Source organism: Pogona vitticeps, chromosome 15 (assembly GCF_051106095.1).
Source record: "Pogona vitticeps strain Pit_001003342236 chromosome 15, PviZW2.1, whole genome shotgun sequence".
Lineage (NCBI taxonomy): Eukaryota > Metazoa > Chordata > Lepidosauria > Squamata > Agamidae > Pogona > Pogona vitticeps.
The window spans coordinates 13,019,948-13,041,179 of NC_135797.1; the positions used below are offsets into that span (position 1 = coordinate 13,019,948).

Consider the following 21,232-nt stretch of genomic DNA (forward strand, 5'->3'; position numbering starts at 1 on the left):
CCGTGGTCAAACTCAAACGGCCCCGACCCGGCTCCAGAAGGAAGAAGTGCCTTGTTAGATCGGCCAACTTTATTGTACCGGCAAATGTACAACAGGGGGGGAAAAGGGGTGGACTAATTTGGGGAACTTGATGCTATTCTCTGACACCGCAGGACCTCAGGAATATCTGGCGTAGCTTGGAATTTATCCTTTTTAAATACTCTGGCTTAAGTAAGGGGGGGGGAATCGCCTTGCTTGAAAGGATTTCTAATATTTAAGACCAGTTTTGAGAAACCCACTGACTCCCAAGCGTGTCTTCAAAAGGCCTCCAAGCGCCTAAATGGGCCGTTGGGTTTTTGTGGCCAACACGCCGGCCACAGTTTCGGTTGCGGTCTTCTTTTTCCCCCTGTGGTTCCTTTGTCTCTGTGGCCGTTCTAGCACCTCCTAAATAACCAAGGAGCAGGCGGGTGAAGTCTGGCGACCTGCAGGGAAGAACATGGGGGGGTCATTTCGGTTTGCTTCCTCCTCATGATGGTGGGGTTTTCGTAGTATGAGGACGGCCACCCAGGGAAAGAAATCTGAGCCAGTGACGGCCCCTGGAATGAAATTGAGAAGGGCCTGCTTTGGTTCTGAAGAGCTGGATCTGGTGCACACCTACTTTTATTTCCTCAACACCAACCCTGTGAGGGAGGACCGTGCCAAGACAGAGAGAGGGACGGGCCAGTGAATTTCGTGGCTTAAGGAGTCTTGTAAGTAAAGCAAAGCATACACAGCTCTGTCGTGCTTAAAGCAGCCTCTGGTGGTTTACAATTCAGTTATGCAGGCGACATAACATACATTCATGAGAAAAAAAGGGGCGGACTAACGTGGAGGAACGTAGCACTATTCTGCTCCGTGAAAGCCCGCCCTTCTGCTGTGTAGCTAGAGGAATTTAGCCAAAAATTCGAAACTCTTGCCACAGGAAAAAGAGAGTTAAAAAGGCAAGCAATGGCATCTATTAAAACAACAGGCCTGCAGGCAGTTTCAGAGAATAAATCCTGGGATTTCTCGGTGAAAATGTTTAGAAAAAAGCCCCTACAAGCATCACATAAACTAGGACAGGAGGTATGTGTAAGGTGGCGCATCGAGGGCAGGGGTTTTGAAATAGCCCCACCATCAGGGATTCGCTCACAGTGCATCTCCTGCATTGGCGAGGTCGGGCTGGATGACCCTCGGTGTCCCTCCCAAATCCGCCAGACTGTGATTCTAGGAAAATATGGCTCAGCTTGGGAGTGGCTGGAGGGGCGAGCCCTCCTTTGGCCCAGACCATACATTCCAATGTCCTCCAAATAGTACCACCGATTGGGACGCTTGTCCCGCATCGGCAGCGAAGGTACAAATACAGACAGAGGATAAACGGCAGGGGCCTATAAATCATCTCCGTAACTGGAGAAGGCAAAAGGATGCCATCATATAGGGACGGACCTCAGAGATCAACGTCTGGCCGGTGTCTCCTCCACCATCGGCACACGGCTTTCCGAGCCCTGTCTGATCCTGTGCCGCCGCTGAACGCACTTGCACCTCTATATGACCTGCATCTCCATCGGTGCTGATTGATTTTATGGAAACCCCCCACCACCACCTGCATCACCACCACCTGGTTTGCCCCTCGGCGCCTTCCAGCTGCAGTGATGGGACTTTTTTAAAAAGAAAGATATGGACTTACCATCTTTATTTCTCTGGTCCGGCAACCACTCCCTCCCTCTCTCTTGAGCTGCTGCGGTGCAGGAAGCCGGAGGAAAGATTCTGCTTCCCAGCAGAAAGGGTGTCGCTTATTTCCTCTGCTGCTGCCTGTCCTTCCAGGTTCCCCACCATCTGCTTTGCGCTGTCCTGGTGGTGCAGGCGCCGCGGTGCCCTTCACGCCGTCATGTGGCAGAGGATGGGCCAGCGGTGAGTCTTCAGCACCGCAGAAGAGCCTGGAGGTCACCACAGACGCCGGGCGACTTCCTTCGCCCTAACCCTCCCCTCCAAAGCCTGCTTTCCGTGCCTTTTCCTCTTCGCTGCCACCTCTTTCTCCAGACAGGCGGCAGACATCAGGCGGAGCCCAGAAGGGGCCTTCTCTTCCCCCACCCCTCCCCTGCAGCCGGCATCATCATCCGCCTGTTCCCAAGGGGTGTCAGCAGCTCGTTTCAGGACAAAGCCAGAATGCCAAGCCTCCCCGCTTGGCGGTTCCCATGTTTTCCCAAATAGTCTCCGGAGATGTCGGGCAGTCATCACGAGCCCGGGGTTTGAGTTCCTATTCAAAACAAGCTTCCTTCCCCCCCCCCCCAAGATAAAAAATAATTAAAAAGAGAAATGGTTGTATTCAGAGTAATATGTCCAAATCGAGTCGCTAGGTCACCTTCATCCCAACTTGAGAGCAAAGCCCCTGGCTTGAGTCCCCTCCCCGGTCAGTTTCCTGCCCACCCACCCACCCCCTCCAGTGCTGTCCAACTTTGGGAACCTCCCAAGAAGTCAGGATTCCCTGGAAAAGACCTGTCAGGCTGGGAAAGGTGGAAGGCGGCAGGGAAAGAGGAAGGCTGAATGTGAGATGGACGGACTCCCCCAAAGAAGCCACAGGGTTGAGTTTGCAAGAGCTGAGCTGGACCTTTAGGGAGATGGCTCATTCCTAGGGTCAACCAAAGTCAGAGGTGACGTGACAGCACAAGCAAACAACCCTTCCTCTAGCAATGGGCAGGCCGAGGCTTTATAGAGCCGAGGGCAGGCAGAAAATGAGCCACAAATGTTAAGAACAGAAATTGTTTGAGTCTCCAGGATTTGCTCGCTGAAGGACGACGACCCTCCACTCTCTGTACAATGGCACTGGCCTACCTCGCAAGGTTGGATCGTAATCCACGGAAACTCCAGCTGAAACAACGGTGAGTTTTAAAAATGCAACACTAGACTTCCTTTGTTATGTTACACCTATCAATTCAACCCTGTGGCTTCCTTGAGGGAGTCCGTCCATCTCGTATGGGAGTTTTCCTCTTTTCCTGCTGCCTTTCCCCACAGGATGGTCTTTTCCAGAGAATCCTGTCTTTTTATGGATGTGCCCAAATTAGGACAGGCTCAATTCCATCATCTTCCTCTCCAGAGAGAGTTCAGGCTTGATTTGCTCCGGGACACACAGGTTCGTCTTTCTGGCAGTCTAGGCTCGATGAAAAATTATCCTCCAGCCCCACCTTTCAAACAAATCCATTGCTTTCCTGTTGGCTTTCTTTGCTCTCCATCTTTCACAACTGTACATGATGATTATTGGGAATACCAAAGTGTGGATGCTCTGGGTCTCTCCAGTGACACCTCCTTCCACTGGATGATTTTTTTCCTCCTCATTCCTTCCTGGCTGCAGTCTCCCTTTGAATGGATGACTGAACCAAGGGAGGCAGAATTGCTGACTATACTGCAAATTTAGGGATATAAATATCCCTGCCTCTCTGTGTGGAATTGAGGAAAAACACTCTTTTCACCTCCCAGTAAGATTTCTTTCAGCAAGGTGTGTGTGTGTGTGTTTTTTCTCCCTAAGAAGCATCCTGGGGGAATTCAGATTTCAATCACACACACACCCAGAAATTTTGTCATTTTAAATCTGCACAGAATTATCACAATTCGTTTCCCAAAATGCGAGAGTTCCTGTACGATATACCCTGGAAAAAAAAGGTGAATTCTGAGCTGGGAAGACTTTGGAAGTTGGTTGCATAAGATAACCGCAAAAATAAATATATTCTCTCTCTCTCTCTCTTTCTATATATATATATATAAGAAAAATGAAATGGGAGCACTTGGAAAGCTGCAGAGGATGAGAAAAAATTTTTTGAGCTTATTCTACTGCCCTGTTCCCTGTCGCCTGTATCTAGAAGGAAATCTTTCAGAATTAATCGTGCATCAACCTCCCAGGAGCGACTTCCCTCACCTCCCAGATGTCTGTGGTACTGCTTTCTTCTGTTTCGAAAACTTCCACACCAAAATCCTTTTGAGGTCTGAGGTGTGGAACCCGAAAGCCTGCCTGAATCATGTATCTCCGACACGAACATGCTGATCTGATCTCATTTTCTGTTTTTTTTGGGGGGGGGGGCAATATGGCGTGCCTTGTTCCCGCTCTCTCCATCCAAAAGGGGCAGCTTAAAAATAATTCCACCCTGCCATGTCCTTAGGTAGGCATCAGGATCTGAGCTTTCTGCCCCCTCTCCTCCTTCCCTCTCGGTGCCGGCTGTCCTTGGCCAGGACTTCGCTTCACAGCCCGTCTGGACGCCCTTCCCGTCTGCAGCCACGGCTTGTTCCGAAGGGTTGCTTTTTTAAAAATATCACCGTCTGCTCTGCCGGCTTCATTGGCGGAAATCTGCCTAAGCTGGGGTACCACCGTTCTACCAAAGTTCTTGCGGGTCTGTGGATCCAGGTCTAACAGATGGATCTCAGTGTGTGTGTGTGTGATGATGTAGCACAAGTCCAGATCAAGCCCATCCATATGTAAAAATTGGGCCAAGGGTCCGAGGAAGGGAGGCGGTGGGCGGTGGAACAGACCCCATGACCTCAAAACTCACATTTTTAGATTGCTTCCAGCCTGGTCCAGCGTGAACTATTTCCTCGCCATCACAGGACATTTGGGAAATAGCTGTCCGACTCCGTCAAGGCAGCGTATTGGGATAAAAAGCATTCTCTCGGCTTTCCAGCAAACTTTTCTATTAAACGACGATGATCTTGGAACTGCGGAGCGGGAAAGGGCCCTATGGAGCACCGAGTCCGGGAGGCACAGCGGGGATTCGAACCCCCAACCTCTGGCTCCACAGAGCTAAGTAAGTACCTACACCAGGGAGCTATATTTACTCTTAGAACTACAGGTCTGAAAGGGGCCCTAGAGATAATCAAGTCTGTCCCCTAACAAGGAGGCCTGGAGGGGAGAATTCGAACTCCCAACGTCTGGCTTTGCCGCCAGAGGCCTAAAGCAGAAGGGTATTGGCCCCATGGTTAGCAGGTTGGTTGCATAGGAGGAAGCCGTTGTAAAGGAAAAATCCAGAAATACCCCCCAAGAATTGTACATTTGGCTTTCTTTGGTTTTATCTTATCTGATCTTATTTTACTTTTATTCCAGCTGTGCTTCCAGGCTATGGGTATCTTGTCGGGTTTGGTTCTGTGCTTACACAAAAAACTCCTGTGTGGCACATGGGCATTTTTGTCACTCACAACACACCAGGTTTTCTTACTGGTGTCAGAAAATATCCCGCTGAACATGGAATCCAAGCCTTTTTTTAAAAAAAATCTTAATGAGGTTTGTTTTGGGACTGAACTCTTTTTTTTGCTGTAAATCCAAAATTAACTCCACAAAGAGTGTCTCCTCAATAAGGAAATTGCGGCCTGTATGAAAAAGAGGGTGGTGTCGTGAACAGAATGACAGGCTTAGGACTCTGAAGGCCTGTGTTCGAATTCCCCCTGAGCCAGCAAAACTGGAGTGGAAGCGATAAAACAGCTCCTTAAATATCTCACTTATCTTGAAAGTCCTATTAGAGTTGCTATAAAAGCCAGTTCTGACTTGACGACGCAAAGCTAACGATACGAAAAAGAGGAGACGACACACAATGTTCTGAATTGTATTTAGACTATGAGGAATAGAACACAGGATACGCACTGAGGTACATTCATTCATTTCTTCAGTATTATGGATATATAATTTCATAACTAACCTACTTCTATCGGTCCGTCCAGGACAACAGCGCAGAAAAAGCTCGAACGGGCTGGCGTTCGCCCCACCCGCCCCGACAAAGTTGTGCGTTTTGCCACAAAGGGCGACATTGTGCTTGTACCACACGACTGGAAGAGAAAAGACTTGTGCAAGGTTAAATCAGATTCAATCGGAGAAACGGCGGGCGCGTACTGGAAGAGAGGCCGCGTGGAGAGCCCCGCCTGTGTCGGGCAAGGCCTGGATCGGGGGGGCCCTCCCCGAGACGAAAATAAATCTGGGGTGCGGCACAAGCTGGGCACCCCGGAGACCGAGGCCACCTTGACCACCCTGCTTTTGCCAAAAATCAGGATTCCCGGGAAGCCCGGTTAAGCCTGCAATAGGCTCCCAGTTTGGTGAGGTGCAAAACGGAGGGCGGCCGTTCCCCATCTCCTAAAAGAGCAGGAATGCAGTGCCCAAAGAGGGCCAGAAGTGCAACGTTTGTCAGGGAAGGGCGCTCAGTCCCGCCGGTAAACACCCTCACGACAGCCTTAAAAGGTAGGCCATTGCGAGAGAAGAAAAGGGGATCTGTGCGGACGCAGGCGAGGGGCACGACAAGGCAACCAGGGCAGGGGGAAAAGGTTCCCATTTGCACCCAGTGATCGGGACATTTTCTCGTTTAAATGGTGAAAAATGGCCGTGTGGGAGCGAAAAGCAACTCACAGGTCCTCTGCCTGCCCTTTAGGAGTGTCTGGGCAAACTTGGCTGTCGCTGAAGGAGCCTTTTCTATTCTAGATGTTTTATTATTTTGTTGCTAAACGGCCGGTTTAGCGCTATGCACTCATGGCGCGGTATGCATTCTCTTTCACTCTCTCTGCCAAGAGATGAGGTGCTGTCAGCACCATGGACAGCGCTGGGAGGAGGCATTGGTTTCAAGTGTTAAAAGTCTATTGCTCTGCCTCTCCCACGGATCGCAGGAAGAAACATGGAAAATATATATATATATACATTCATTGTTTGCCTTCTACAGACTCGGACGTCCCCTCTCGGGGGTCCCAAAGTCAGTTTCAGGAGCCCTGTCAGGCACACCCGGAGGCACATGGAAGCTGGGATGTGGGGGTGCGTGGAAGCGAAAAGGACCGAGTCTTCTCGCACACCCCACACAAAAAGTACGGTTGTGCCCGGCGCTGTGTCTGCGCTAAACATTGGGAACCAGTTTCCAATTCTAGCAGCGAACTGTCAGGCCGAAATTTCAGGGTACCTAAGGAAGAGGGTCTTTCTGGAAGACGCTAAGGACTCGAGGCTCATCTTTTTAAAAAAGGGCTAATCATTGGACGAGCAGGGGATGAGGGACAGAACATAATTGATTTAAGTGACTCTGGTGGATTGGGCCCACATGAGCAAGGAGTCACTCTGGTCAACTCAGATCCTGTGTTCGGAAGCAGAACAAGTTGCTATCTGGATTAATTCCCTCCTGTAATCACTTGAATATTTCCCCCTATCTTGAACTACGTTACTATTGTTGATTGTTATCTTATTACAGTATATTGTTTTTATTTTATTTTTTTATTGTTAGTTGCCTAGAGTGGACATCAGTCTAGACGGGCGGAGTATAAATAAATAAATATCTAGCCATTGTGAGGGGGATCCCAGGGTCCTCCTTGCTCACAAACATAAAACCAACATTGGAAAGGCAGTCTGGTGTAGTGGTTAGAGCAGTGGTTCTCTATTTTGGTTCCCCAGATTTTCTTGGATTATAACTCCCAGGAATTCTGGCCAGCATTTTGAGGGGGGGACACCCAATTTGACTCCCCTGAAGAAAAGCAGAATCAGGGTTGGGCACTCTTAGTTCCTTTGTTACTTTAAATGGGCTTTTAAACTGTATTTCATGTTTTCTTTTAACATGACCGTCACTTTACCACCATAATTTATTGTGTGCTTTTCTCCCCTCCTCTGGATCAGTCCTTTAAACATCTGTTGCAAAAGGCAGAAATACCTTGTTTTTGTTTAGTCGTCAAATCGTGTCCGACTCTTTGTGACCCCTTAATACCTTAAGCATGATTAAATAAATAACTGAGGAATCCATCCTGCCATCTCTGAGCCCTGGCGGAGAGCGGAAAAGAGAAAATGAGATTTTATGCAGAATATGAATTCGGCAGCTCCATAGGAAAAGGGATGAGGATGAATCTGGTTTTTTTAAAAATATACAGTAGGACCCTCATATCCACAGGATCAATATCCACAGATCCAGTTATCCATGGTCTGAAAATATTAAAGAAAGCAAATCCTAGAAATATTGATTGATTTCTAAAGGGGAAGTGACCAGAATTGTCCAACACAGGGAGCCAGAGACCATGCTATGTATAAAAGTAAAGGTTCCCCTTGATCTTGTGTCAAGTCGTGTCCGACTCTAGGGGCACGGTGCTCATCCCTGTCTCCGAGCCACAGAGCCAGCGTTTGTCCGAAGACCGTTTCCATGGTCAGCGTGACTAGACATGGACTGCCGTGACCATCCCACCGAGGTGGTACCTATTTATCTACTTGCATTTTGCATGCTTTCGAACGGCTAGGTTGGCAGGAGCTGGGACAAGCGACGGGCACTCACTCCATCACGTGGATTCGATCTTATGACCACTGGTCTTCTGACCTTGCAGCACAGAGGCTTCTGCGGTTTAACCCACAGCGCCACGACGTCCCTATGCTATGGATAGCATTTGCTGTTATAATAACATTCACTGTTATCCACGTTTTTCAGCCTCCATGGGGTGGGGGCTTGTAATCAATCTCCCATGGACATGGGGGTCCTGCTATATATTGCAAGTATAATAATGATTTTGGAAACTGTACCCGAGGGTCTTCACAGGACTCAATATCCCAAGGTGCCCTGGCAATGTATAGAGATTTGGATCTGGTTTGAAATGAATCGTGTAGAACGAAAGGAATCCGATTTGATTTAGGACCCACGCCTAAGAATCCGGAATGTCCCTGGTGGGTCCCAATCTGCTGAAAGCTCGTAGCCATTTCCTTAAACATACAAAGTTCTCTCCCCAGAGGGCAAGCCTTGGGGCAGGTGGGGGGCAAGGGTGTCTCCATTTTTGGGTCCCCAGCCCTAAAATCAGCAGCTGTGCTTCTACATTCACCGTCGTCCTCATCTACCTCTGGACCCGTGACTGAGGCGTCCGAGTCCCTATTAAGTCAAGCAGAAATAAGCCAACCCCCAACGAAAGCAATGTTGAAAGGACAGGATAAAAACGAAGGCAGGAACAGATCTAACTCAAGGTCCTCTTTCCTCTAGGGGGGGTCTCATAGATGATGATGACAGGGCACTGGAGGAAGACACACCAGATCTACAAGACACAAGTCCTCCTCTTTCTGTTGGTTCGGTTGTGTTGGGGAGTTGAGGTTTGGGGCCATGAGGATCATCAACGCCCTCCATCGTTGGGTCTTCTCCGTTCCGCAGGTCTTGCCCGTCGTCTCCTGTAGGCCTCGCCAACACTTGGTTAGGGTCGGTCAAATAACTCAACGTCCAACTCCCGTCTCTCCTGTCCAAAGGATGGGGTCAACGTTGCAAGAATCTCCTCGGAGCCGTCCCCGTTGGGTGCCCTCTCTCGAACAGCCCTGATCCCAGCTTCTCCTCGCCATCGGCTTCGTCGTCCGGACCCTTCCATCCTGCTCTTGAGAGGTTGACTCCAACTCCGCGCAGGGAATGCAGTTCATGGAGGGGGGGAATCAATAAGGCGGCAGAAGAGACAGGAGAGCAAAACGAGGGGAAGGAGGAAGACGTGGAAACCCAGCAATGAAGACAGGAGGCTGGAGGTGACCGAGAGCAGGGAGGACTCCGTGGAAAGGCTCCCCCCCCCCGGCCTCGGACGCCCAGACGGGTAGGTGGTCCATTCCTCTCCTCCGATCCCGTCGGCTTTAGCCGGCCACCGAGTCCCCCTGGCCAAGGAGGCTCTGGAAACTGACCAGCTGCTTCATCTGCTCGGTTTGCATTGAGTGCCTCCGGAGAAGCCGTTTGGCCTTCGGGGAAGCGGGGCCTAGTGGGAACAGGCCTTTCTGGGCCGGCGAGGAGGGCTTCCCGTTGGTGCGGAGGTCCCGGAGGGGCGGGTGGGGGTTGAAGTGAAGTGGAGGGAGGAAGCCCGGGCGGCTGTGGGCCAGGTGGTCAAGCAGCAGCGTCCCCGAACCTCTCCTCTCGAGGGGGCCCGGGGCCCGGCGTCGGATCGCGACGGGCGAGACGGCGTTGGGGATGCTCTCCAGGCTGTCCCGGGAGCTGCTGCTGACGGGAAGGGTCAGCGGGGAGGCGTTGTACCTCCTCCGCTCCGTGGAGACGCGGCCGGAATCCGGGGAGCCCGGCGTGGAGTCTGGAGAGAGGCCCTCCGGGTCATGGTGATCCAAGCAGTTGAGCTTGGGGTGAGCCAGGCCTCGTGGCAGCCCTTCGTGGGCCTCCGGAGCCGTGGGGCGGCGGGCCAGGACCTGGTGGAGGGGACCGGCGTGCACCTTCTCTGCCCAGGCGGTGTCCAGGCTGGATAGCGGCTCTTCTTCCGGCGCTGGGGGGCCCGTCGTCTTGAAGGCGGAGGGCTCTTGGCCTTCCATGCTGTGCCTCCGGGACAGGGGGGACCCTCCGGGAGAGGCTCAGGCCGTTCATCTCGGCCGCCACCCGGTCCTCCGGGCTGGCCGCGGCCAGGACGGACGGGGCCACCAGGCCCCACGGCTCCGAGTTCAGCCTCTTCAGCGGCTTGGGCCGGCCTTTGGTGGGGGGCAGGGACCCCGCCTCTTCTCTCCCCTTGGCGTGCGGGGTCGGGGAGCAGCTCGGCCGGGGGGCCAGATTAAAGTTGAAGACGTCGCGCTCCTCCTCCTTCTCGCTCCCTCCCGGCGACTGGGAGGTCCGGACCTCGATGTCCGAGGGGGACATGCACAGCGCCGGAGGGGGCTTCTCCTCCACGCCCGGCGAGGGGGGAGCATTCAGGTACTGCTTGGTCTTCTTGGTCCCCGAGGGGGACGTGCCCGTGGTGATGATGATGACCTCTTTGCCTTTGGCTTTGCAGGCGTCCAGAAGGACCTTCAAGGTCTCCCGGTCCCCCTTGTCGATGGCGTAGACCAGCGCCGAGGCGCCCGAGTAATCCCGGGCGCTGGGGTCGGCCCCGTGGCTCAGCAGGACGGCCGCCACCTCGGCCCCCGCCCCGTCGGCGCAGGCGTGCATCAGGGCCGACTTCCCGGTCTTGTCCGGGATGTTGGGGTCGGCCCCGTTCTCCAGGAGGTACCGCACCATCCGGGGTTTGTTCTGAGGGTCCTCGTAGGGGGCCATGCAGGCGGCGATGAGGGGGGTCTCCCCCTGGGCGTTGCCCTCGTTGATGTAGGCCCCCCCCTTCCAGAAGCAGGCGGGTGAGCCGGAATTTGCCCTGCCAGACGGCCTTCAGGAGGGCGTTGCCTTCGGGGTGGACCATGGTGGCCGCTGGGGGTGCGAGCAGGGCGACCGAGTCACAAGCCAGGGGTGGGAGAGGATCCGAGCCGTTCAGAGCATGGCGGGATGACCTGGAGTTGGAAACAAACAAACACACAGAAGACACACCGGCGTTAGGACTTTTCGACCGGATCCCACATGGATGAAGAGCCAGGATTGCAGGATGTGTGTGTGTGTGTGTGATTCGGACCCTCCTACGATTCCTGTTCGGCCCCACCTCCTCAAACGCTGACCTCCCTCTCTCAAAACTTTGTTACCAGCAGTGAGGGCTTGAAAGTAGTACAGTAGGTCCCTCCGTATCTGTGGGATCGGTATCCGCTGATTCGTTTATCCACGGTCTGAAAATATTAAAATAAAAATCATAGAGGTAGATATATATTTCTTAAGATGAACTTACCAGAAGCGGCCACTAGAGTGAGCCAGAGACCATGCTATGTATCACATTATTAAAAAGAGAACTTTGCCATAATTCACGTTTTTCAGCAGCCATGGGTGGGGAAGGCTTGGAATCAATCCCCTACAGATGGGGGGGGGTCCAATTATATTTTTGTGCAAGCTTCACAATCCTTGGGGGGGATTGTGGCACATTAAAGACTAACTGCTATATTTTAATGTAAGCTTTTGTGGAACATTGTCCACTTTGTCAGACGTAAGAGTTAGAATACAGAGATTTTTTTTGGACTGGGGTGGCTGTCAATCTATCCAGCACTAACCAATCATTGCTTCCCTCTTTCTGAATTCAAAGAGAGCCCCACCTCTCTGCTGAATGTCTCTTTCCCTCTCTTTGATTCTTTGGGAGCAGTTTGGTTTGCTGTTGATCTGTTTGGCTGGTTAAGTATACAGGCCGTAAAGAAAGCAGCGTGTGCAAGTCTGTCATTTCAAGTAACTGTAAGTAATGTTTTTTTATTCTTTCCCTTCCAAATGTCTCAACTACTGTGACTTGAAGGGCTGATTAATGAGAAAAGGGTAGACTCTCTGGGGAATGTGTAGCTATTCTCCTCTGTGCATCTCTGTACTTCTACTGTGTAGCAAAAAAAGAGGAGAATTTAACCAGAAATTCAAAACTCTGCAATACTTTGCAAGCATTTCAGCTTCGCTGTGAGGGGCGCAGAGGACCTCTGCTCCTTTGTAAGGCTCTGTCAGTTATACAGGAGGACCCCAACATCAACGGGGGATTGGTTCCAACCCCCCCCCGCCCTGGATGCTGAAAAATGTGGATTATAGTGGGCGCTATGTATGCTATGGATGACATGGTCTCTGGCTCCCTCTAATGGCCATTTCCAGTAACTTCAACTTTAGAAATCTATTTCTAGGATGTTTCTTTTATTATTAGCAAAACTGTGGAGAAGTGAATCAGCGGATATGGATCCCGCGGATAAGGGGGTCCAAACTGTACTCCTCGTCAGTTTGCTCTCATGTGCTGCAAAGTTGCCTTTGGCCTGATCAGCTGTTCTTTGGACCCGTCCCGGCTTCTCTCAGAGACCCCCATGCGGGCAGAAGCCGTTCTCGCTCTTACGCAGGCCGAGTCCAAGGCATCTCAGGCGTGGCTGGCGTGGTCTCCCGGGCGCTGCAGCCAGGAGCCGCCTCCTTTGACTCAGAATCCCATCTGGTGCCACCAGAACGGGAAAGGGTAATTACTTCCGTCTCGTGTTCTCAAGCCTGCCTTCTCGTTTCCTGGAGACGCTCGTGGTGGCTTTCGATAAAGGTCAGCCTCCTTTGACTGGATGAATCTTTCGAGCGACGATGTCTCTTGCGCAACCCGGGTCTCTGGGCACGAGGAGCACAAGAACCTCGCACGAGCAAAACTCTCCCGGTGGTTTTATAACGATTTCACAATTCTTAAACGCATATACCAATTTTAAACACACACACCTGAGAGTCATTGACAAAACAAATAGCGAAGAGTTGACACCCCCTTTTCAGATCAGGGTGAGCACCTCTGGCTCTCCAGACAATGCTGCCTAGGGCTGATGGGACATGTAGTCCAATAACAGCTGCCGCCACCCCTTCCCGTTGCTTACTCCTGGTGTAAGGGGCACCTCCTTTTCCTTAGCCAAGAGCTTGCCGGTGGGGTCTAAACCAGCTCCACACACAGCTGGGAAGGGAAAGTGAAGAGCATCACCATGCCGGATATGTGGCCCTGTCTTGCGTCTCACTCCCTTACTCACAAGGAGATCAGGAGGGATCAAGGGGGAGCGGAGATCCTCAGCAGGATGGAGAGGCGAAGGAGGCCACCCCTGGGTGGCTCTGGCCACGGAGAAACTCCGCTCCAACCCAGCGGACAAAGTGACTCCTGGACGGGAATTGAAATTCGGCCCGTGGCTCATAAATCCCGCTTCAGAGGATGATCTGTGGTTAATTTGCAAAAGATGGACCGTCTCGGGCGCATAAATCTTGGGCACCTCGCCGCACGACGCCAGGGCTTGACGGCTCGGATTACAGGGCTCCGAGGAGGAAGACGGCTGGGCTGGGCCCGTCCATCCATCTCTCTGGGCCAGGATTTGACCGTGTCCTTGGGGGGGGGGAGTCGGTGGTTCAGGGGGTATCGGACAACCCTAGAAAGCTGCTCTCAGCCTCCACACCTCACCAAACCTCCTTAATTCTCCTGGCCATGAATCAAAGGCTGTGTCTTAACGATGGGTATCAGAAACTGCCTTCCAACCGGGTCCGACGATGGGGCCCTCTGGCCCAGGGCTGCCTGCTCTGACCGGCAGCAGTTCAACTTGAGAGAAGCCTCTTTTCCACAGGGTGGCCCCTGGGAGGACCTTTGGGCTTCACCGCTGTGATACAGTCCTTCCTCTGGAGCGCTGGACGTAACTTCATACGCCTGGCTCTGTCTGGCAGCAGTGCCAGACTCTTCCGCAGATGCTGGGGACCGAATTATGGATGCAAGTATCGAAATGCACCCGTGCACACTTGTTGATTCGTGTCATCATCTTTGCATTCTTATCTTTTTCACGAGCAGCATTAAGTGGCTCTTAGCTTTTTGAGTTTTTTTGCAACCTGGCAGGCTGCGTGTAGAAGCTGTGGCCGGGTGGGGCCCTTCCGGGCTGCGAGGGCTGTCAATCTAACCAGCGCTAACCAATCGTGTCTTTCCCTGCCTCTGAATTCAGAGAGAGCCCCCGTCTCTTTGCTTTGTGCTTCCCCACCCAGAATCTGTTGTCGAAAGTCGTCCTGTTGGTCAGTTTGCTGTTGATCTGTAAGTAACAAAACGATTTTTTTTTAAAAAAAATATCTTTCTAATGTCTCAGAGTTATTGAGACGGTAAGTGCCAGCCGAATGAGAAAAGGGGTGGGCTACTCCAGGGAACTTGAAGCTATTCTGTTTTGTGAATCCAAGCACAAAACCAGCAATTCAAAACTCTGCAACATTTTCCACTTTTGCTTCACCATGCCCCTTGCGAGGTAGGCCAGGTAGAGAGAGAGGCCTTTTTGGGGGAGTCCTAGCATCTTGGGAGTTCCTTCCGCACCCCCTCTCACAACCCCAAGCCCCACCCCACTCTAACCACTCCACCACCTTCTCCCTCACCTTCCCAAAAGGTTCTGCTTTGAGTTTCCTCAGCCCTATTTTTTTTTAATGCCTTGACTCTTCCCCGTGGCAGCTGCTCTTTTTTGAGCTTCACCCAATCCTTGGGTCCTTCTATGAACCGGCCTTTTTCTCATGAGGAGGCCTCCAGCAATGATATGGAAATCTGCAATGGCAACAGCTGGCTGACACCCTGGCGATGGAGCTTTTACCGTCCACTCCTTTTCCTGCCAGGGCAGTTCCCACCTTGCCTTAAAAGTTGCAAAATTTGCCTTAAAATATATATATTTGAAATATATATTTCATATATATATGAAATCCAGATGAGCTGATTTTAGGGAGGCTAGAGGAAGCTTACGGGCCTTTTTCCCTCCCAAGAACACGCTAGAGAGGGTTGCATTTCAGAGACAGGCCAGGCAAAATCACAACGGCAGCGACCGGCCTACCTCCTGTTGCTCTCCTCTGATCCGTCTCTAGAGGCACTCGGATCGGATCGTATTCCTGAGAGCTCTGTGTCAAAACCTCGGCAAAATCCATCTCTCATGCTGTGGGTGTAATAAGCTGTACCGCTCTGTCTTGGGGATCCCTGGCGTGGTGCATCATTTCTCCTCGACCGGCGAGCCTTAACATTAACAAGGATTCGCTCTCGCTTCTTTCAGTTATGGTTTTTTTTGGTCTTCCCTCTGCCAGGCGTTGCCCCAAAGCCACCCTGCTCAGCCGCAAGATGTATTTAAAAGGCTTTAAAAAATACGGAGAGCTAGCCCCAGAATTTTATGGGTTTTTTTGCATCAGCTTGGCTGCAAAATCAGCCCCCCCCCCTTCCCGGCTTTCCTGGTGTGCTGTTATACTCTCTTTTCTCTCTCTCTCTCTCTCTCTCTCTCTCTCTCTCTCTCTCTCTCTCTCTCTCTCTCTCTCTCTCTCTCTCTCTCTCTCTCTCTCTCACACACACACACACACACACACACACACACACACACACACACACACACACACACACACACACACACACACACACACACACACACACACACACAGAGAGCAAAATGGGAGGGGGGATTAGAGTTCTTTGTGCCAGCATTGCAAAAAAATAAGAAAGGAAAGCTTTGAAGATCAGAAGGCCCGGTTCCATACCTGTCGTAGGTGTGCATCACCTGGAATTTGGAGAAGGGGGTTTTATAACTAGGAAGGGGCAGGTGGTACCTTTCTGGGGAGCTGCTCCCAGGATAATATATCCTTGGGTTCGAGAAAAGTTCCTGCCTTGAGCGGGGGGGGGGGGGGGCTGGACTTGATGGCCTTACAGGCCCCATCCAGCTCGACGGCTCTAGGGTTCGGTGATGCCCACCGAGGCGAAAGGCTCTTGCTTCGCGGTGTGCTTTTCCCATGGCGGGGCTGGGCGTTAATTTCCATCTGGAATGCTAAACCCGGTTTGGGAGCAGGCTTTCAAAAATAATGATTAAAAGGAGGGTGGGGTTCGGGGGGGGGCGTCTTTGCCTCCACTTGGATTACATAACTGTACGAAAAGGGAGCAGAAAAGTCCTTCGTAACGGTGGGCTCGTAAGAATTTGGAGGGAAGAAAGGCATCAGAGAAATGCATCGCCTTCTCCTGCCCCTAAACAGGTATTCTGGGGGTGGAAATGGTCTTAGCTACCTAGGAATATTATATATATATATTTATAAAACAGACCTGCAGGGAACCAGAAATCTCTCTCTCCCTCTCCCCCCCCCCCGGTCTGGATCGGTGAATTAAACCAGAGGATGGGCAAAAAGGGGATCCAAAGTTGGTTTCCGGGAGGACCCATCCGCCCAAGACCGAGAAGGATCCTCTGGGTTTGGGGGCTTTGGAGAAGAGGTCAAGAACCAGGTTTCCTTCCGATCGTTGGCCGGTTCTCAGGATTGTGGCTTTCAAAATTCAAGGAGGGCCAGAAGAAACTCCAATTTGAATTTCAAAATTATCTATCTATCTATCTATCTATCTATCTATCTATCTATCTATCTATCTATCTATCTATCTATCTATCTATCTATCTATCTATCTATCTATCTATCTATCTATCTATCTATCTATCTATCTATCTATCTAGCCTTGATTTCCCCCCCTCCAGCCACCCCCTGCCAAAAATGAGAGTTTTGGGGTCCATCCACAGCACCCTACCTATGCCTTACCCGCATCCCCTGGAGTGGTAGGGTGTGCATGCAAATGGTTATAGGGTTCATTTTAAAAACACACAGTCCTTCTTTTAAGCAGAGGGAAAAGATCTACATTGAGAGTCGGGGCTCCCTCTCACACACACACACACACACACACACGCACCCAGAGAGCAGTCCCTCTGCACCCCCCCCTCCCCACCGCCCCTCCCTCCAGCTGGCACCCCTGTTTCTTTCTGGAGAGATGGTACCTTGTTCCTTCCTTTCTGGAGCATCCCCCGGTCTCCTGGCATGGGCGGAGGCTGCGCTGCTGCCGGGCTGGATGTTCCTAGGCTTCGGCCAGGAGGGAGCCGGGGTCTGACGCTCTCTCCTCCTCTTCTTCCTCCTCCTGCTGCTGCTTCGGCATCTTCTTGAGGCTCCAGACACATGTCCCGCTCTTCCCCGGCGTTATTTTCGTGCCTGGGAAGGAGAACATCCTCCCTTCTCTCACTCCGGGGACCTGAAAGCAGCAACGCCGGGCGCAAACCCACCCTTGCAAAAAAGAAGAAGAAAAGGCACACTGGAGTTGGCGTCTCGTCTATTTTTAGCCCACCCGGCACACAAAAAAACCTCCACTGCACCAAGATGCATTGGAAGGGGGGGGGGGGAAGAGAGACTTTAACTCCCTCCCCGTCTCAACATTTCCTGTGGTGCTAGATTTCCACTCGGTCTCTCCCCACCTGCCAATACTCCTCCCTTCTGAACAATTTGTGGTTTGTTTGGTTTTTTTTTTTTAATAATATATATTTTTTTTTGGAGGGGGGGGAGGAAATGATTACCATCTCTTCACCGGCTGTATTCCTTCTGTAGCAACCAAGGGAGGATCTATTTCTCCCTTTTCATTTCTCTGCAGGTTTTTCTTCCTTCAGATTGGGGTCCGGGACTCCTCAGAAAGGAAATCAAGAATTTTTTTTTTTTAAACACAACCTTTCTAAGAGGGCTTTTCGGGGAGGGAGGAGGAGGAGGAGGGACAAATCCTCACCCCCTCCAGCCGAGCGAAAAACCTGGAAGGCGGAAAAAGGAAAGGCCAGCAAAAATGTCATTTCTGTTGGGCTCAATATTCTTTCCTACCTTGATCTCATCTCATTATTTTGACTGCCAATTCCTCGGGGAACAAGAGGAAAGCGGCGGTAAACCACTCTGAGCCCATGGGATTAAAAAATAAAACACCCTCCAAATTACAATAGATACAGAACAAAAAAATCTAAGCGCCCACCTTGACTGAATCTGCTCCAATTAATCCTTCTCCTTCTGGCTGTTCCTCCCCCCCCCCCCGGCTTCCTCTCCAAAACCCCAGACCATGGAGATTGTAGGCTCCTCGGGGCAGGCTTCATATTCCCGAGGAGATATGCAAGCGTTCTGCTCTATTTCAAACATTGACAGCCGGATTCTTGGGACAGAAAACTCTGAGATGGTCTTAAAGGCTGGATCCCCAAAACAGGGTCCCGTGGTGGGTAGGGATGATGGGGGTTGTAGTGCCTCGTGTTTCGAAAAGACAGACTGGGGTTCTGACACGATCGCTGAATCTTATTAAGGGTGCGACTAAAACTATAACTGACATCCAAATTCATGGACCGGCAGACCTCCGGACTTTAACCAAAAGTAGACCTCTGCTTAGCCACAAAGAGAAAGCTTTTTTGGGGGGGGAAAAGCTGTAATTCAGTAATAAAGCAACTGCCAATCAGTCAGGAAAATTCATGCTTAGCAACCAACCGGAAAGATCAACAGCAAACAAACAACTGCTCCCAATGAACAAAAGTGAGAGACGGAAACCTCTGGAAGGAATGATTGGCTATTGGTAGACAGACAAACACCCTAGCCCAAAAAAGTCCCTCCCACAAACTACAAACAGCATGTAAGTTTGGAAATAAATGCCAATTATTTTCCCCAGAAGGCCAAGACTAGGATTTTACTTTCCGTCAAAGAGAAGGGTCAGAGATAACAAAAGGATCTTGCAGAGGATGGGAAAGCAACTCTCCCAAACTCTGGGCAGACGCAGGAGCGGGTGGCCTGCCCTGATCCAGAGAAGCAAAAGGGGGAACGTAGCTTTTGTCAAGGGAGTTTTTACAACCTGGCAGGCAACCTGCAGAGGTTGTGGCTGGTAGGGACCCCTTCTAGGCTGGGGTGACTGTCAGTCAGTCCAGCATCAACCAATCGTTCGTTCCCTTGCTCCGGAATTCGGCGAGAGCCCCGCCTCTCTGCTCAGTGCTTTTTCCCTTCCCTAGAGTTTGTTATAAGCCACACTGCAATAGATACAGCCCATCAATTCACGGATAACCATTATTTTCCAGCTCTTTGTTTATCATTTCTCTCCCTTAAAACCAAACAAAGGAACGAATAAATAAATTTGGGTCGGGGAAATTCAGGAGAGGTTTGGGAGAGAGAAAAAAAAGAAAGTTAGGGGGATCCTTAAATGCACTTAAGAATCACGTGAAGGACTCTTCCCCCCCCCCCCAATTTCTCTATTGCCATTTTCAGCATCCCTGGCAGCATCCCCTCCATCTTCCTCCTGCATCTCCCCCCATCATCTGCTCTGTTGCCGTGGAAACCTCATGGCTGGGTACCTAAGACATCCCGGGGGTGATGTTCTGCCGGGAGAACCTTTACGTGGATGGAGGAGAAAGGGCGGCGGAAGGGGGGGGGGTGGGATCGGAAAGGGTCCCAATATCCAGGATCCTTCGGTTTCTCCGGAGACCCCCCCTGCTCAGGCCCGGGCAGAATCGAGCCACGCTGGGCTATTAATAAAACACTCGCGAAGGGTTTATTTTTAAATCGGTGCAATATTAAGGGTGAGCTGCTGTGGCGGGGGGGGAGGCGCTGGGGGGGATGAATCATCTTGGCACAAGGGAGAGGAAAAAAAAATCTGGTGGCAGGGGGTGTGGGTGTAGCCCCGAAAATCTGCCCATGCTCAGAGGGCACGGCGCGTGAGGACGAGGCACCCCTCCCCCAGGGAGCGAGGTTAGAGGTCAAGGTTCCAAGTCCTGCCGGGTCCCGAAAGGTGGCTTTCGGAGCCCCAAGGGGGCCTTTTCAGATTTCCAAGCTACCCTCCCTCGCAGGGTTGTGGGGAAGGGCCGACGGAAGGTTCCGGAAAGAAGGGGGAGGGTGAAAATGGGAGCAGGTGGAATGAAGAGGTAAAGATTCTAGTTGTGGATAAAAGGATGCCTCTGAGAATAAGCCCCACTTACTTTAAGGCTGGGGAACATCCATCACCCCCCAAAAAAACCGTAGACGGCCTCGGAGTTTTTGCAACCTCGCAGGCTGCTTTTAGTACGTTTGGCTGGTGGGGATCTTTGTGGCCGGAGGGGACTGTCCTTCTGTCCAACATTGATCCATTGTTCCTTTTCCTGACTCTGAATTCAAACCGTCTTTGCTCTGTGCTTTTTCCCCCTTCTCTAGAATCTGTTGTTCAAAGCAGTCTCTGTGTTTGTTCGCTGTTGATCTGTTCGTAACCGTAAGTAACAATTTTTTTAAAAAAAATCCTTTCTCTTACACTTCTGCTGCGTGGGTGTCGTGCGCCACCAAGTTGCTCTCGACTCATGGCGACCCTATGAAGGAGCCACCTCCAAAAGGTCCCGTCCTCTACGGCCCTGCTCGGCTCTTGCAAACTCAAATGTCGTGGCTTCCTTGAGGGAGTCCGTCCATCTTGTATTTGGGCTTCCTCTTTTCCTGCTGCCTTCTGTCTTTCCCAGTCTTGTGGTCTTTTCCTGGGGATCCTGTCTTTTCATGATGTGCCCAAAGTAGGGTAGCCTCAGTTTAGTCTTTTGAGCTTTTAGGGAGAAGTGCGGACAGCGATCGGACCCTCCCTGTGGAGGGAAGCACAGAAAAGTTACTTTTTACTGAAATGCAATGCTGAGAAAACATCCAGTCAGCCTGACCATGAGCCAATTTTCTGGTACTTGTAATCCCCAGAAGTTTTCTCTCCCAATCTTACTGAACTCAGTGGAGCTTACTTTTGAGTAGTCCTGTACAGGTGAAGCAAGAAGGGAGAGGGATAAATGAGCGGCCCCAATTCTTGGGCGTATACTCGGGAGTTAACTGTTTCTGTGCTGCTGCATCACCACAAACGTAACGCGCAAATCGGGCAGAGGGACGGCCCTTTCTTTGACTACAAAGCCCAGCATCCCGCCAACGGCCGTTCCAGGTGTTGGACTTTGTAGTCCAAATGGAGGGGGGGAAAAATCAGCTTCCACCAAATTAAGGTACCAAAAAAAAAAGCCTGTTGAAGAAATCGCTCCGTACCTTGGAAGAAACGTAACGCCACCGGTCTCGAGTAACGCACGTTACAACCAGCGACTCGTTACAGGTGGTCAGCAAGGGAACGAGTTCCTCCCCCCCCCGACCGTTTCCTTCCTAGCCCAGAGTCCTTCAGCCACGCCCCCTGGGCGACGCCTCCCTCTTCTTCGATTGGCCGCCGG

General features: G+C 51.4%; 1 protein-coding gene across 1 annotated transcript; it reads right to left on the reverse strand.

The window, feature by feature from the left end:
- Positions 1 to 5,565: 5,565 nt before the first annotated feature.
- On the reverse strand, positions 5,566 to 19,569 carry ANKRD34A (ankyrin repeat domain 34A). The gene is given in 4 exon segments (XM_072984426.2): positions 5,566 to 10,264; positions 10,266 to 11,012; positions 11,014 to 11,179; positions 17,030 to 19,569. Coding segments are annotated over 3 exon segments (1,524 nt in total). The 5' UTR covers positions 11,092 to 11,179; positions 17,030 to 19,569; the 3' UTR covers positions 5,566 to 9,565.
- Between the last annotated feature and the right edge of the window lie 1,663 nt (positions 19,570 to 21,232).